Source organism: Podarcis gaigeae (assembly GCF_964106915.1).
Source record: "Podarcis gaigeae genome assembly, chromosome: 17".
Taxonomy (NCBI): domain Eukaryota; kingdom Metazoa; phylum Chordata; class Lepidosauria; order Squamata; family Lacertidae; genus Podarcis; species Podarcis gaigeae.
The window spans coordinates 30016435-30034638 of NC_139694.1; the positions used below are offsets into that span (position 1 = coordinate 30016435).

The 18204-nt window shown below is 42.5% G+C and overlaps 1 protein-coding gene across 31 annotated transcripts in view; it reads right to left on the minus strand.

Annotated features, from left to right (window-relative positions):
* Positions 1-18204, minus strand: part of POSTN (periostin) — a 52269-nt gene that overhangs the window by 12829 nt on the left and 21236 nt on the right. For 12 of the 31 annotated variants that reach the window (XM_083718718.1, XM_083718705.1, XM_083718706.1 and 9 more), the window contains exons 10-18: positions 15551-15699; positions 12436-12572; positions 9382-9512; positions 6427-6557; positions 6030-6132; positions 5214-5281; positions 3809-3854; positions 2308-2382; positions 264-308 (exon numbers count right to left, since the gene is read on the minus strand). In XM_083718718.1, coding sequence (XP_083574844.1) covers positions 264-308; positions 2308-2382; positions 3809-3854; positions 5214-5281; positions 6030-6132; positions 6427-6557; positions 9382-9512; positions 12436-12572; positions 15551-15699 — 885 coding nt within the window. The remainder of the gene's footprint in view (positions 1-263; positions 309-2307; positions 2383-3808; positions 3855-5213; positions 5282-6029; positions 6133-6426; positions 6558-9381; positions 9513-12435; positions 12573-15550; positions 15700-18204) is intronic. The other 19 variants (XM_083718711.1, XM_083718712.1, XM_083718703.1 and 16 more) reach the window with 2 other exon arrangements.

Consider the following 18204-nt stretch of genomic DNA (forward strand, 5'->3'; position numbering starts at 1 on the left):
TACATCAAAAGTGGCAGCAGCCATTTAAAGAACATTAATAGGAAATAGGGAAGGAAGCATTTCCCTCTTCGAGGTCAAATGAAGTACAAAGATTCTGTTTTCCAAATTGCTCAAGGACCAAATTGCTCTTGGTCCTTGGCTCCCTGACTTTGTGATTTTTCTGTCCTATTTTTTTTTTTTGGGGGGGGGGGAGGCTTGCTGCTTTGCTTCATAGCTGGATATTATGAAAAGTCTATTAGTTATCCTCTTTCATGATACATTACCTTCAATCTCTTTTCGAACTGTGGTGCCACCAACTACTTTTATTTCTGTGATAATGATAAGAAATATTTCAAGAGAATCAGATGGTTGAAGTTTTTAAAACACTTTTGCATTGTGCTAGGATACATAATCTAAACATAAGAAAACATTTGACCAACTTTGATAAAAAGCTAAGGGTATAATCTAATCCCATTTAAGTACCAGGACCTGTTGAGTTAAACACATGCTCAACTTTCCCAGTGAAGGCAGTGGTGCTTAAAAGTGCCTAACTATACTTGAATTGTATCCACCGTTGGCTTAGTTGCTTATTCATGCTAGCTGTAAAATCTCTTCTGTGTTTCCACAGCATTGTGTCTAAAATACATGTTGAAATACAGATCCAGAGCAGAACAACCGCTGAAACCAGTGTTGTCCCGTTATAACCGCTGCCTTTCCTTTCAGCTGTCAGAAACAAAAGAGAAGTAAAGTTGAGGGAAAACATGGTGCCCCAGAAACATCACCAGAACCTCCTTACACAGTGTGTTCACAGCCATGTAGCATTTCGTATTGGGTTTACTTTCCCTCTTTGGGTTGCCAGTTGGATGAGGAGAACATCATGCACACAACACAAATTAAATGGGAAGGCGAACAGCAGCACGTACACATTCGGCACTGGTGTGGACAAGCCCTTTCCTTTTGAATGAATGATTGGAATATGGCTTCCTAAGACATTTCCTGGCCCAAGTACCTTCTGGTCTCTCCACACATTTGGGAGGCCCTGTGAAGAATGCTTCTGTGTTCTTTTGTGGCTGCCAATGTTGCAATTGTTGGCATATAAAGAAAAGCTGGAATTGGCTTCTAAAGAGGACTGTTCTTGAGTCATCAGAGGTGGGATTGTGAGCAACGTCGAGAAGCCTACCCAACACAAATCATACCCTGGGGCGAAGCCAGCGGTAGGATGACGAGTCTGGCAGCCAATGACAAGTTGGCTGCATAGAGGGCGTGATTAGCACTCACTATTTTCTCTGCTTATTTAATCTCCACTCGGGGAACTGCTTTTCTAACCTATAAGCCTGGCATTACTGAACGTTAGTCATTGCCTTTGGCATAACTCAATGTGAGTCACTGCTTTTGGCTTCCTTCTAGAATCCTGGGATCTGCAATTAAGGCTTGTAACAATCGTAGATCTTTGAGGGGTCTCCTAACAGTTCTCAGCCCCCATAACTAGCTACAGTTTCCAGCACTCTTGGAGAAAAGCCATGGCTGTTAAAGTGGTATCAGAGTGCTTTAAATACATGGCATGGATGCAACCGTGTGATGAAGCAGACTTACTCTTTCAAGCCACAAATACAGAACTTAAAGGAGAACGATAATAAAGAACATGCTTTTTCGGTTAAGTTATACCTCTATATGACCCAGTCTGTGCTTGCGGCAACGTATTATTAAGCCCACTCTATATTCCCCTTTTAGAACACAAAATGAGCATGGACTTGGTTGCCTAAGTAACCCTGATCTTATTAAGTTTTCCCTTCATTCTTTCATCGCCAGTCTGTAAAGTCACACATTGAATTAAAGGTTAGAGCATTTGAAACATTTTTTCCTCAGTGTTCTTCTAAGGTAAAAATTGGAAGTGGATTTGTTGAGAATTGCGGCTTGGGAAGTCTAATCAATTGTCATAATCATTTGTTATTTGTACTGACAAATTTTAAAAACCCACGTGATCCACTTGCAAAAGTAGCAGGAAGTTCTCCAATAGATACCATCAGATAAAGGGAACGTAGCGGTTGTTGCCTCCACCTCAAAATCAAAACAGATTGTTTTCAAATGGGCAGTGGATGTTCTTCTAAATTAATCTGTTTTAATTGGCCTCTTTCTGATTTGGATAGGCAAAGGCCCACCCAGCACTAATTTTTTCAATAGATTAAATTTTGGTGGCATCTCTCGCTTTTACCTCACAATTTCAACACATTGTGGGCTTTTTTCCTTTCAGCAAACTCAAAGTTTCTGAGTTTTATTTGGCTATATCTGCTATTATTCATATTACTCCTTCCAACCAACCACTTTTACCTTTTCGGATGCTGGGCTCAAAGCTGCTCTCAATTACTTTAGTCCCGGGGTCAACAACTTTAATAATTCGGGTGGCTGAAAGTAAAAGAAAGCAAAAACTGGTGGATTTAGAAACGGCTACCCTATACTGTCCTTTTTAATGGTATTGGGGAACTTACTAGGATTGAATGAGTTTTATGGGAGATTGCCAAAACAGGAAAGCGATGCCCTCAAGAGGTGCAGACTGTGCATGCTTTTTGTTCCAGAGAACAATAAACAATCTTCTTCAGAGTTGAACTAAACATGTGGGGAGGGGAGGGGGACAGCCATGCTATTTCTTCTCCCTGCCACTGTTCTGATCACCCTCCACACATTGGAGGGAGAATTTCTGAAGCAAGAAGCTTCCTGTACTTGTGGAAGTTCCCCGTGAACAAACTCTAAAAAACAATCTGTGAAGAGTTCCTGACACATATACAGTGGTACTCCCATTAGCAAGACAACTGATGTGGTATCAGTAAACCTGTGGCCACCAAAGTCGTTTTTTAATTTTAAAAAAGTGATAGCTCAGTTGTTAGAGCATGAGCCTCTTGATCTCTGGGTCGTGGGTTTGAGCCCCACATTGGGTAAAAGTATTCTGCATTTCAGGGGGTGGACTAGATGAGCCTCATGGTCCCTTCCAACTCTAAAATTCTGTGATTCTGTGATGCTATACCAATGAAGCTCTTTGCTAACAGCTACCTTCTTTCTGACTGAAAGACAACTCCACAACTCCGTACCATATATATATATATATATATATATATATATATGCAGGTGGCGCTGTGGGTTAAACCACAGAGCCTAGGCATTGCCAATCAGAAGGTTGGCGGGTCGAATCCCCACGATGGGGTGAGCTCCCATGGCTTGGTCCCAGCTCCTGTCCACCTAGCAGTTCAAAAGCATGTCAAAGTGCAAGTAGATAAATAGGTACCGCTCCGGCGGGAAGGTAAATGGCGTTTCCGTACGCTGCTCTGGTTCGCCAGAAGCAGCTTAGTCATGCTGGCCACATGACCCGGAAGCTGTATGCCGGCTCCCTAATATAATTGGGTGATACAAATGCAGGGCACGATCCTGCCAAATTTCAGTACTTCCAAGTCCCATGTATTCTGACTGCCTTTGCTTTTCCACATTAAAAGTCCAGTTGCACCTTTTAGGAAACGATTTTGCTGAAGGAGTCAGCTGAAATCTCTGATTTGCATCTCACAGTAGCAACAACAGCAACTCTTCTTCAAGCCATGAACATCCATGAATGGACCGTTAACATTAATGGACATTTGTGAATGGAGAGTTATCTCCAGGCTTCAAAATGGGTGATCATCTGCTAATGAATGAGTTTTAGGGACATTTGTTTTAGTGTCCACTCTGTGCCACATATGCAGTATTGCCCCCCAATTTCCTGACCATTATTTGACAGTTCTAGTTATCCAAAATGGACATTCAAATCCCTCCATCCCATCAAACATCAAACTTTAAAAATACTTACTGTAAAATGTCAATGGAATCTCTTTGAATGTGCTGCCACGGACATACTGTGGAGGGGAGAGAAAGATGAGTTAAATCTAGTGGTACCTAAAGGGAAGTGGAAAACAATACTTCACATTTCACAAGGAAGAAATGACCATCACACTGGCAGCACATGGGGTCAAGTTCACATGGCGAGAATGTCATCTGAAGCATGCAACACAGAGGAGCAGAGATCCTTGGAAGTTAATCTAGGACTCACATTAAAAAAAAAATAATAATCCCATTTTTGGCCAAGAACTAAATGTTCCCACAAAACACAGGGTTGCCAAAACTCCCCTCTAGTAAACATCTAGTAAAACTCAGCCTGTAGACCAAACTCGTCATCAAAAATGAGCTTGCATCCTGATGTTTTCTACCTCCACAGCTGGGGGCAGTATCCTTCTGAACAGCAGCAGCTGCAGGGAATCACAAGTTGGGAGAGCAGCAGTTGTGCTCTGATCCTGCTCAAAGGCTTCCCACAGACATCTGGTTGTCCACTGAGAGCAGGATACTGGCTCAGGATGCCATTGGCCTGATTCAGTAGGGCTGTTCTTACATTCTTACCACGTTGTGCATTTTCTTGCAACAGCAGTCAATAAGGTGGAGTAGAGGAGGTGAAACCAGGGGCGAACGAAGACTAACCGACACCCGGGGTGGGGCAAACCATCGGCTGTGCATGCGTGGCGCCGCTAAGTACAACGCATGCACTGCGCAGATACATATGACATATGTGCGGCATACGTAGCAACGGCGCACATGCACCGTACATAGAGGCTTGCCGCTGGCACTGCTCGAGCGCCGTATGGACGGTGGCGGGATCCTCTGCTTGCAGCTGCAGCCACAAACGGAGGATCTTCCATGTGCGGCTGCAGCGGCGACGGAGTAATTACTAAGGGCTCTTGGCACCCATGTCAAAGTCGAGTTTATGGACAGCCACCCCAGCTTGCTCCTTCAGGTGCACCAACTCCAGTCTAAGCAAGGGGCAAGTGTGCAATGGGACAATGTTCATTGTATAGCCAGGAGGATGTCCCAAAGTGGAGTTAAGAGCATGGATCCTATTTGCAAAGCCCTCTTTCCACCTCACTGTCAGGGTTGTGGCCATCAAAGTGTATTGATGCTTAGTAGGCAACAGGAAAAGAACGTCAGGGAATTGATGATCATCAACATTTGGTGAAGTAGATATGCTTTGTGGGATAGGAGTTATTGATGTGTCTCTGCTTTGGGCATCTGTTGGGTGGTTAACTGCCCCACATCTCACTGACATTGCTATTCTATGACAAACGTATTTTCTGGCCTCATGGACAAAAAGCAGTGGAAATTAACCCACTGGTGTGATTCAGATTTGGCTCTATGTGTTATCACAAATTACAATCTATAGAACATACCTTGAGCTGGATGTACTTAATCAATTTTTTCAGAATTGTGAGGAGCTGGTCATTTCCAACAGGTACATCTATGTTTTTGTTTATAAATAAAAAAATAAAAAAGGATGGTGAGACAAAGATAATTTTAACACAGAGAGAAAATCCTAAGCAATACTCTGGTTTGTTCAAAATGGAAAGTCAGTAAAATGTTTTGGCTATGCCCTATATATGAATAACTTGAATTGGCAAACAGGAGAAAGGGATTGTAAAGTTCTCAAATGCACCACCTTTCCTCAGAGTAATTATAAACATAAATATTGTGTTTTTCAAGTACTTCTGTCCCAGAGAGCTAAATGCTTCATTTATTTCTTTTCTATATTTATATACCAACTCTATACCGTCTAAATTACCATCTCTGGGTAATTTTTAAGTAAAAATTAAAACCATAAAATGCAACATGAAACAGAACTCAAAAGCAAAAGAAAGCCAGCTCTAAAGAAGAACTAAAATATAATTAGCAGCAGAGAACTATATCAGTACAATAGTGTGAAAACTGCTAAAATATTTAAGAATAAAAAGCCTGGGAAATAGAAAAACTCTTTGTGTGCAAAAAATACCATAACATAGGCGACAGCAAAGCTTTTCTGGGGCACCACTCAGATAGGAGACGAGTATAATGTTCATTCATCTACCATCAGGTGAGATTTGTGCAGATGACTGAATCAATTTACCAAATGGTCAGATGCTACAGAAAACCTGCTTCCCTTTTGATTGGAAAACAGTGCATGAATGGTCTAGGGAACACGGGTGAGTACATTACAATAATCCACAACCCACCTGCGGGATACAGGAGCTTGTCAATGACATGAATCACACCATTGGTCGCCATGAGGTCAGATTCCTTTGCTTTTAAATCATTCACCAGAAGAGTGTCATTCACCTAAGGGTTAAATAATAAAGGTAAACAACAAAAAGAGAGAATACATTTCCAAACAGCTGAAATATTATTATAATGTCTAGTATCTTATATAGTGGAATACACATAGTAAGGCAATGTTAGAAAATCCTCTTCTGGCAAAACACTTTAGGGACTACAAGAAAAGCCAAAAGAGGTCTGACAAAATCAGAGAAATTTCTTGGCAGGTTTCGCACATCTCTCAGAATACTGTCTCCGCCCTTCAACTTAAATTACAGGGTTAATCATTCTTGTCGAAAGGTTACTGTCAATACTCACCACTTTCAAGTACAATTTGCCGCCTTGGATAGTTTTGAGGATGTTGGTCACACGAGGTTCAAATCCGCTTCCAATGAAAACTCCTCGAGTTAAGTGATAAAGCAGAATATTCCTGAGAGCATTTTGGTCCCCTGTGGAAGAAAATCAGTGATGGACGTAAGTACGGTTGGATCAATGATTCACCAAGCCTTTCCACTGGCTAGTAAAGTTTCCTACAGGGGAGCTGTTTATTTTTATTTTATTTTTTGTGCTACAGAGAACCTGTTTACCTTTTAATCCCTTATCCCGGAACAAAATGCCCTAAATTCAAGATCTGGTTTTCCCCCCCCCACATCCACAAGGAAAATCAGAGAGTTGAGCTGGGATCAAGAACCTCTGACAAGACCAGGGGTTCATTCACCCTTGAAAAAGTAAAAATAAAATAAATACACAGTAACAAGGTTGTTGCCTCTAGTAGTGTTCAGAGTTTCATAGAAAGCATAGTAGACTGTGAATAATCCAAGAGATTATCAACTAGGGCTGGATTTTAGTGTATTATTGATTTGTTTATTTCAACAGTTTGTGTATATCTTATTCACAGGCCCCTGAAATTCAACACGGGTATCAACTGGATATGGAATAACTGATTGGCTCAAAATTGGGAAAGGAGTACAACAAGGCTGTATATTGTCTCCCTGGTTATTTAACTTATATGCAGAATTCATCATGCAAAAGGCTGGACTGGATGAATCCCAAGCCAGAATTAAGACTTCAGGTAGAAATATAAACAAACTCAGATATGCTGATGACACAATCTTCATGGCAGAAAGTGAGGAGGAATTAAAGAACCTTTTGATGAGGGTGAAAGAGGAGAGTGCAAAATATGGTCTGAAGCTCAACATCAAAAATACTAAGATCATGGCCACTGGTCCCATCACCTCCTGGCAAATAGAAGGGGAAGAAATGGAGGCAGTGAGAGATTTTGCTTTCTTGGATTCCATGATCACTGCAGATGGTGACAGCTGTCAGGAAATTAAAAGACGCCTGCTTCTTGGGAGAAAAGCAATGACACACCTAGACAGCATCTTAAAAGCAGAGACATCACCTTGCTGACAAAGGTCTGCATAGTTAAAGCTATGGTTTCCCCAGTAGTGATGTATGGAAGTGAGAGCCGGACCATAAAGAAGGCTGATCACTGAAGAATTGATGCTTTTGAATTATGGTGCTGGAGGAGACTCTTGAGAGTCCCATGGACTACAAGAAGATCAAACCTATCCATTCTTAAGGAAATGAGCCCTGAGTACTCACTGGAAGGACAGATCCTGAAGCTGAGGCTCCAATACTTTGGCCACCTCATGAGAAGAGAAGACTCCCTGGAAAAGACCCTGATGTTGGGAAAGATGTAGGGCACAAGGAGAAGGGGATGACAGAGGACGAGATGGTTGGACAGTGTTCTCGAAGCTACCAACATGAGTCTGACCAAACTGCGGGAGGCAGTGGAATACAGGAGTGCTCTGGTCCATGGGGTCACAAAGAGTCCGACACGACTAAACGACTAAACAACAACAACAAATCATTCAGGAGTAGGTATGGTGATGAAGTTCATTTAATGTTCATGCGCCAACCAGGCAGAGGACCTTCTCGGTAGTGGCGCCCGCCCTGTGGAACATCCTCCCATCAGATGTCAAGGAAATAAACAACTATCTGACTTTTAGAAGACATCTGAAAGCAGCCCTGATCTTTTACTGTGTTTTTAATGTTCTGTTGGGAGCCTCCCAGAGAGGCTGGGGAAACCCAGCCAGATGGGCGGGATACAAATAATAAATTATCATCATCATCATCTCCCACCATGCATGTGATCACTCACAAGCAGTCTTCAATGTGGATCTTTTCATAAACTTTTCACCACCACTCCTTTCTCATCACTGTTCTCGATCTTCAAGCTTAAGGTCGTAAATCTGCCTGGCTCACTGTCATTGTTTTTTTGATTCCCTTCCAATTCAGCATGATTGCATGTGTATTGGAATCCTCTGCTGTGTACTCTGCCTGGTTTTTAAAAATGCATATTCTGTCTACTCCTGCTGTGTCTGTCAGAAGCGTGTATTCTCAGAAAATATCCACTTATTAATTGAATACACTTTGTCTGTAGGAAGTGGAAGTTTTTCCAAGAACAGTCAAGGATCTTTAAAGGCTTAAATTCTGGTCTATGAATGCAGTAAAGATTCGTATTGTATTGTAAAGGCTTAATGGTTAGTATCAAAATGTCCAAACAGGAGCTTTGTTGTTTTATTCTGCAATAGACAACCACAGCTGCTATAGAACTTGGTAGAATAAAGAGGTGTCTTCCTCTTTTCAGTCCTAGAGACTTCGGGAAGCTAAAGTGGCCAAGAGAAATCACACAGCATCTCTCACAACCAGGGCTGGATTTAGGTTTGATGATGTCCTAAACTACTGGAGGTAATGGGGCCCTTTATATGTCCAGCTGTCCTTAGTCAACAACAAATTGTCGCTGGTTTTTTGTTGTTGAATATATGCTATATGGTAATTTATGGACGTAATAGGTATCTAAAGCCATTTGCACATAATATGTATTTTATCAAGTAATTGTTGAACTGAAACACAATTAAGAAGAAGTATGTTAATAGTGAAATACCACCCTATATATATTAATGAGCAAACCAGTGATATTTTAGGGAGCAAGCTAGCAGGCGGGGCCCACCACTTACATCATAGGAGCCTACACAACACAAAACACTGTTGCTGTATGTAGGTTTTAGTTTATTTTTTTATCTTATATTTTGGAAATGTACATCCAGTGTTTTTCCCCTTTAATTTTTTTTCGGGCCCCCCAAGAGAGTGGAGCCCTAAGCTATAGCTTGTTTAGCTTATACGTAAATCCAGCACTGCTCACAACATTGAAAAGGACTACTGCAGAGAAGCCACGGCTCCATGATCTTCTTTTTGTGACCTACTTACTTATCAGGGTCTGTTTCTCCTGCTCAGTCAAGCCTTTGAAAGCATCATTAGTTGGGACAAACAAGGTCCAGTCACCAGGTTGAGAAAGAACCTCTTCTAAGTCTGCTGCTTCCACTAGGCTGAGGAATGTGCTGAGGAAGAAAAGAGAGCACAAAACAATTAACAACTGCCCAGTTTCTGCATGAAGATTGTCCTATTGTTTGAGATGAAGGTGTTCACAGGCAGAAGAGTGTCCCTAAAGACAGATTCATATTATGAAGGAGTGAAGGGTGGCAAACTCATCAGTCATCATCATATTCACCATCATGATCTTTTAAAAGCGTTAAAAGACTGCAAAAATATCTAAAACCAAGTTTAAAATATTTCAAAAACATTTTCAGAACAGTTTACAACTGGTTAGGGAACCTTTCAATGTTTGATGCATTACTGTATTTTAATATTTTGTTGGAAGCCGCCCAGAGTGGGGAAGCCCAGCCAGATGGGGCAGGGTATAAATAAATTTATTATTATTATTATTATTATTATTATTATTATTATTATTAAAAACCTATTCACGCAACTAGTGATTTCAGGGATTGCCAGGAACACTGTCTTTCAGCCATCAATGCCTGGATAAACAGTGATATTTCTGAATTCCTCCTGGAAGTCAGTAATGAAGGAAACAAGGCGTACTTCACCAGGAATGGTATTCCACAAACGGGGAATTGCCACAAGAAAGTCCTGTCATGGGTCAACGCCAACTAGGAAGCTCCCGGTGGTGGCAACGCCACCAAGGAACCACCTGCCAATTGTAGGGTCTGAGATGGTTGACACTAGGTAAGTTGCTGCTTGAGTCCCAAAACATTTAGAGCTCTGTATGCTAATAATAAGGGGTGTGGGTGGTGCTGTGGTCTAAACCACTGAGCCTAGGGCTTGCCGATCGGAAGGTCGGCGGTTCGAATCCCTGCGACGGGGTGAGCTTCTGGTGCTCTGTCCCTGCTCCTGTTCACCTAGCAGTTCGAAAGCACGTCAAAGTGCAAGTAGATAAATAGGTACCGCTCCGGCGGGAAGGTAAACGGTGTTTACGTGTGCTGCTCTGGTTCGCCAGAAAGCGGCTTAGTCATGCTGGCCACATGACCCAGATAAATCCAGACAAACACCAGCTCCCTCGGCCAGTAAAGCGAGATGAGCGCTGCAACTCCAGAGTTGTTTGCGACTGGACTTAACTGTCAGGGGTCCTTTACCTTTATGCTAATAATAACCCCTTGAATTGAACCCAGTAGCTCACTGGCAGTCAGTGCAATACATTCAGGTCTGGTGACACGTCCCTTTGTTCTGCCTCCATTACCAGTATAGAAACCACATTCCACATTAGCTCCAGCTCCAGACCATCTTCAAAGGCAGCCACACATACAGCTCATTACAGCAGTCCAGATGGGAGGTCACCAATATGGTGTCCTCAGTTTGTTGTAGGACTCCAATTCCCATCGGGCCCTGCCAGAATGACCAACTTTCAGGGATTCTGGTAGTGATAGTCCAACAACATCTAGAAGGTGCTATATTGGCTATATTTAGGCAATGTACGTGACTGAATTCTACTGGGATGTTTCAGACATAAACAGCAAGGCTGCTGCTTTTCATCTTTTCCCTCTTTTCCTTGAATTTAAAGAAAGAAAAAGCACCACAAGCATGCTGGGATAGGAGCAACCAGCAAGAAGATACAAACAGCAAGGCGGTGAAAATATAGTACTCTCTTTTTCTGATATACCCTCCGACATTTCTGGCTGGAAAATGTGGAAAGCAATAAATGATTCATTCTCCTAGTCAGATTTTTTTCCTGGAGAACATTATAGTTGTTGTTTTTTTAAAAAATATTTTGCAGTCTTGCCTCCAGCTTCGTGGACTTGATCATGATAATAGTTGACATTCGCATGCATATGCAATATATCTGCCAAAGTACATTTAGAGGTAGTATATATTTAGAACTCCAAAATGCAAGTACCAAGACAGTTCCTGTATCTTTGCGCTACTCAAAAGGAAAATTGGCACAGATGCTGCTTCTCCTATCAATACAGCATTAGAACTGGAATTCTCCCTTCCAACTGTGGTCTGAACTTTATTGTATTTGATTCCTTTGCTATGGCTTGTGGCTGATGCAAATAAAGATTCTATCATCTATCTATCTGTCTATCTGTCTGTCTATCTATCTATCTATCTATCTATCTATCTATCTATCTCTATCTATCTATCTATCTATCTATCTATCTATCTATCTATCATCTATCTATCTATCATCTATCTATCTATCTATCTATCTATCTATCTATCTATCTATCATCATCTATCATCTATCTATCATCTATCATCTATTTCAGTGTTTCCCAACCTTGTGCCTCCAGATGTTTTTGGCCTACAACTCCCATCATCCCTGACCACTGGTCTTGCTAGCTAGGGATGATGGGAGTTGTAGGCCAAAAACATCTGGAGGCACAAGGTTGGGAAACACTGAATTTATCATCTATCATCTATCTATCTAACTATCTATCATCTATCTATCTATCTATCTATCTATCTATCTATCATCTATCATCTATCTATCATCTATCTATCTATCATCTATCTATCATCTATCTATCTATCATCTATCTATCACCTATCTATCATCTATCTATTGTCTGAAAGGTTTGGAGGATTCCCTGGGATCTAGCCCCAGCTTTTCTTTTAAAATTTCATTGTGGACTTATGAGCCACTGTTTGCTTTTTAAATTACTAAGTATTAAAATAATCGTTTCATTTTATGATCCCCCAAACCTCTAATTACAGATGGCAGGCTATTCACTAAAACTGGTGACAAGAGTCATCCACTCACGATACTTTATGGATTTTATTGTCCTTTTAGATCATTTTCACTCCAAGCCTAAAACAACAACAACAGTTAAACTGAGGGTGGGAATTTTTAAAAGAATGATTCTCAACATCACTCAGTATCAGCGTGTATAACTGAAATCTCATCTTTCTGTTTAGTTTGCTGGGGGGGGGGAGGGAGTTTTGATACGGTTAAAAATCATAGTTTACCTGAATCGTTTATCCGATCTCAATACTTCATGTAGAGTTTTCTCTGCTGGATCAATTAATTCCCTGAAAATGTGGATAAATCCATTTCTTCCCTCTTTGCTTCCTCGAACCATGCATGAATTCTCAACACATACAGCCTAGTAATGAAAAAATAAACAGAAGTATCACAAAATGCAGCCTTGTGGGTAAACATATTAAACAAGCTCTGGATTATGCAACTTCTCCAAACTTTTGTGCTATATAAAATGTAGTTCACCCAGTTCTCTTGCGGGTGCTTAATTTCTGCTCTTTTCAGGAACCAATGTTCCCTGCTGGCTGTACAAAATGTGCAGTATAGCAACGAATGGCACAGCTTTTTTCTAGATGGATGGAGTGGAAAGAGAATCTCTTACTGATCATGTGTGCATGGGACCAAGAAGTTTGCTTTGGTCCACAAAACTTTGAGCTCTTGTGCAACTTTTCAAGGGAAGAAGGGGAGCGAATGTGAAGGAACATTTTCCTACTGTGGCTATGGAGAAACCACAGAAATGTTTTAAATTTTTTTTTACTTAAAGCCAGCCATTTGTTTGTATTTGAAATATACCGTTCTCCCCAAATGTGTTTACAAGCTACGCTGGATGGATATGAAGAAATCCAAGGCAGAAACAGGAAACAGTTTTAAAAGTATCTAAATGGTCTTCAAACATTCTCAGAACCCAAATTTTGCACTCTGGCTCAGATTACTCCCAGGGTTGAGATATCCTGAAAGATCTCCTTCCCTTTTAAGGCTCACTTTCTCCCCAGATAGCCTTTCCCATCAAACACTTGGATTGATGGGAGAAACTGAATCTGGAAAGATTTCGCTTTCGGTACCGTTCTTTAAAGTACAACTAGCAAAGGAACAGCTCTCATGGTTCAGGCTAGGCCACTAGAGATGGGCAAATTTTACAAGTTCTCATTTTTCCAATCTTAAATTCAGTTCTTACTGATTTCCCCATCAGTCTGTGATTATTATTATCCACATGAAAATACAGTAGTACCTCTGGTTACGTACTTTATTCGTTCTGGAGGTCCGTTCTTAACCTGAAACTGTTCTTAACCTGAAGCACCACTTTAGCTAATGGGGCCTCCCACTGCCGCCGCGCCACTGCTGCACAATTTCTGTTCTCATCCTGAAGTTAAGTTCTTAACTTAATACTACTTCCAGGTTAGCAGAGTCTGTAACCTGAAGTGTTTGTAACCTGAAGCGTTTGTAACCTGAGATACCACTGTACACCAGAATTTCAGTGTGAAGAACTCCTAACATACACATTATTGTATGCAATTTCCCCAAATATACACATTTTTTTTGCATAACAATTCTCTTAATGCATACTTTTGTATACCCAACGTTAGCCTAGCATACATGTTTTTGACATTACTCAGCTGGAGAACTATACTGCAAAATTCATAAAAGTGTGAATTTTTAAGGATTACTCTACTTTGCCTCATGTATTGTTTGGGAAACAGCTAGTAAGGTAGGCTGGCCTTTAAATGTAAGATGAATCATGTTTCTTCCCCTTCCCTAATGGCAACCCATTTCCAAGTTTAAAGCCTCAGTTCTCAGATTCTCAGGAGCATTGGGCTCACTAGTCACCTTTCCAACAAGTCAATTTGATTGCTGGCATTAACTCTTGCTCTCTGAAATCATTTTTTTTCCATTGATGTACTCAACACATGGAACTGCCTTCCAATCTTATTCTTCTAATTTGTTAAATCACTGGTCTTCAACTGGTGGATTGGGACCCACTAGCAAGACACAGCCTGTCCAAGGTGGGGCACAACAGGAGAAGAAGAAGAAGAGTTTGGATTTGATATCCCGCTTTATCACTACCCGAAGGAGTCTCAAAGCGGCTAGCATTCTCCTTTCCCTTCCTCCCCCACAACAAACACTCTGTGAGGTGAGTGAGGCTGAGAGACCCAGCAGCTGCATGTGGAGGAGCGGAGACGCGAACCTGGTTCCCCAGATTACGAGTCTACCACTCTTAACCACTACACCACACTGGCTCTCACACATAGCACTACCACTATGCAAATATATGGTAAAAGACTAAGAAATGGGTCCCCAAATGCAAATATATGGTAAAAGACTAAGAAATGGGCCCCCAAATGCATTTTGGGGTTAAAAGTGGGTCGTGGGTCCCAAGATTCTTGCTTTAAATCATGCATTTTCCCAGCTGCTGTCAATCTCCCAGCTAGACATCATTAAAAAGCACAACTGTGAATAATTCACTACACCTCTCTGTAAAACCGTATACAATCCTTCTTTCCCAAAGGCCACACACTGCCAAAAGCTCATGGACAAGATTGCTAACCAGAAACACTGGGGAGATGAAACAATGGACTCATTATAAGATTTATCTTCAGATACAGAAGAAATACATTTCAGATCCTGGCTCTTTAGAGCTTGTTCCTGCCCCACTTTAAATCAAAGGAACACTAAGAACATAAGCAGAGCAGGGAAAATCACTGGGCAACTTTGGCTACTGGATTTCCATGGTAAAATCCAATTTCTGTTAAAACGGGGCAACATAATTTACTCTTATTCACAAAGGGCATTGGCTCTCTCCAACTGTAAATATTGAAAACTATACAGTCATATAGATCTTGAATGCCTTGGCTCCTGAACAAATTGGCTCCCGAACGATCGAAGTGAGTGTTCCGGTTTTCAAATGATGTTTGGAAGCTGAATGTTCAACAGGGCTTCCACGGCTGCCAGTTGGCTGCAGGAGCTTCTTGCAGCCAATCAGAAGCCGCACTTTGTTTTTCGAATGTTTTGGAAGTTGAACGGACTTCAAAATGGATTCCGTTTGACTTCCAAGGTACGACTGTACTGTGTAAAGAATACCTTTCAAAACCGGTACCTGCCAGGTTCCTAGCACAGTCACATATTTAACTATAGAATTGTTGGAGATGGTTTAGCAAGGATTCCAGATTTAACTCTGGGGTCCAAGAATTACATGAATTCTTTTTTTTAATAAGGCGCAGTGAAGTAACTTAATAGTGTAGTGGAGAACCCTATCTCTTTTCCAGCAGTTCCCACACATTGCAATCTTTTGCTGTCATAAATGTTTCCCGAGTTTTAAAATTCACTTACTGTACGATACACAAATACTCTGAGCTTCTTTCCTCCCAGTGTCTCCAAGAACTGTCCATTGTAGAGGTCATTCAGGCCAATTTTCACTTTCAAAATGTGATTCTGCAGAATCAATCTGAGGACCCTCTGGTCCGTAGTTAAGACGTCATCTAACAGTTTGGATAGAACATAATGCCTAAATTAGGTTTTGTTCATGTAGCTTTACATACAATCTCAGATATAATGGGAAATGATATTCACCTCCATTCAGCTTTGGCTTCATTCTTTCATATCTGTTATTTACCCCAAAAACAACAATTGGCTCTTTTTAAAACATGCAGTGGGGACCTGGGTGGTGCTGTGGGTTAAACCACAGAGCCTAGGGCTTGCCGATCAGAAGGTCGGCAGTTCAAATCCCCTTGATGGGGTGAGCTCCCGTTGCTCGGTCCCTGCTCCTGCCCACCTAGCAGTTCGAAAGCACGTCAAAGTAGATAAATAGGTACCACTCCAGCGGGAAGGTAAACGGCATTTCCGTGTGCTGCTCTGGTTTGCCAGAAGCGGCTTAGTCATGCTGGCCACATGACCCAGAAACTGTACGCCGGCTCCCTCGGCCAATAAAGCGAGATGAGCGCCACAATCCCAGAGTCAGGCACGACTGGACCTAATGGTCAGGGGTCCCTTTACCCTTTACCTTTAAAGCATGCAGTAGCTTGCATGATGCACTGTCCTCCACTGAATTCAGATGCATGAAGAACTATTTGAGTGGTCAAATAAATGCATAGGTGCGGAGAAAGACTGTGTGGAGGCAGGTCCTTTAACTATGTCTCTGGCACAGTGATGGCAGTAGTAGGTTGGGATGCAGTGACAGTCTTTTCTCTTGGTCAAGACAAGCCTCATTATCCCATATTTGTACCCATCTGGAGCCTCTCCAAGCTCCAAGCTTGGATGTGGATATGGTTTAGTCATAGACATAATTGGGAATTGTGGGGGATTGCTCTTACACTTTTTAAAGCAAGTCCAGACACTTCCATACCAGGAATTTGAGTTAACTGTTACAGTCCTCACAGGCTGTAGTAATGACAACTCAGCCAGGCCAGTCTTGGTGCATATATACCGTATTTTTCGTCCCAAAGGACGCACCTACTTTTTTTGGGGGGGGAATAAAGGAATTTTCCCCCTTTATTTCCCCCCCAAAACCAGGTTGGGGAATACTGGGGTGGCGGCGCTGCACCTCCCCCCTTTTTTTAAAAGATATTTATTAAGATTTTCCAATTTAATACAAAAAGAAAAACAACAGAAAACAAATAATGCACAAAAAATATCAAAAATGCAAAAATAAACAATTAAAACAAAACAAAACAAATATAATTCCCATTACTTATTTCCATTACCTTATACCCCGGACCTCGTCTCACCTCCCCCTTTTGTATTCCAGTTCAAATTCTTAATTCAGCAAATCCTTATTGTAACTTAATATAACTTATTTTAGCTTGTTGTTCAACCTTTACATTACAGCTGGTAACCACTTAATTTCTGTCCAACATCATTCTAACATTCATTAATTTTGCAGGCGCTGTGCCTCCCCGCTGTCCCCCGAGCTTGTGGGGCTGGCCGATGTCTGCCCGGCGCGAGGGGCGCTCTGCTTCAGGGTGCCCCACGCGCCGGGCAGCAGGCTGCTATCCGCAGCGTGGGGAGCCCTGCGGGGAAGTCCTGCAGCGCTCCCCACACTGCGGATGTCTGTCCGGCGTGTGGGGCGCTCTGCTTCAGGGCGCCCTGCCCACCGGGCGGTAGGCTGCGGACACCTGCGCGAAGCACGGGCGTCCTCCGAGGGCGCCCCGTGCTCCACGCTGCAGGCTGCTGCCCGCAAGCCTTGCGTGCCCGGGGGGAGTTCCCCCGGCGCGCAAGGCTTGCGGATAGCTTCCTGGAGCCTGGAGAGTGAGAGGTGTCGGTGCGCACGGACGCCTCTCGCTCTCCAGGCTTCAGCGAAAGCCTGCATTCGCCCCATAGGACGCACACACATTTCCCCTTCATTTTTGGAGGGGGAAAAGTGCGTCCTATAGGGCGAAAAATACGGTATGTGTGTGCATCAAAGAACAGAGCAACAACTCTCCTCCTCCAGCATTTGTGCTTCCACCAGCAGTTGATAAGACTGGCTCCTCAGGAATGCCTCTCCCTCTGAAGCCATGAAAGGTAAAGGTAAAGGACCCCTGGATGGTGAAGTCCAGTCAAAGGCAACTATGGGGTTGCAGCACTCATCTCACTTTCAGGCTGAGGGAGCTGGCGTTTGTCCACAGACAGCTTTCCGGGTCATGTGGCCAGCATGACTAAACCACTTCTGGTGCAACAGAACACCATGATGGAAACCAGAGCACACAGAGCTGTTTACCTTCCTGCCACAGCAGTACCTATTTATCTACTCGTACTGGGATGCTTTTGAACTGCTAGGTTGGCAGGAGCTGGGACAGAGCAACAGGAGCTCACCCTGTCGTGGGGATTTGAATCGCCGACCTTCTGATCGGCAAGCCCAAGAGGCTCAGTGGTTTAGACCACAGTGCCACCACGTCCCATGACAGTGAAGCAACCATAGCTGGAACTACCAGGCACTCACTCCTAGCCATGGAGGTCCCATGGACTTCCAGCAACAGGTCTCACAGAGCTATCTTCTTGTATTGATC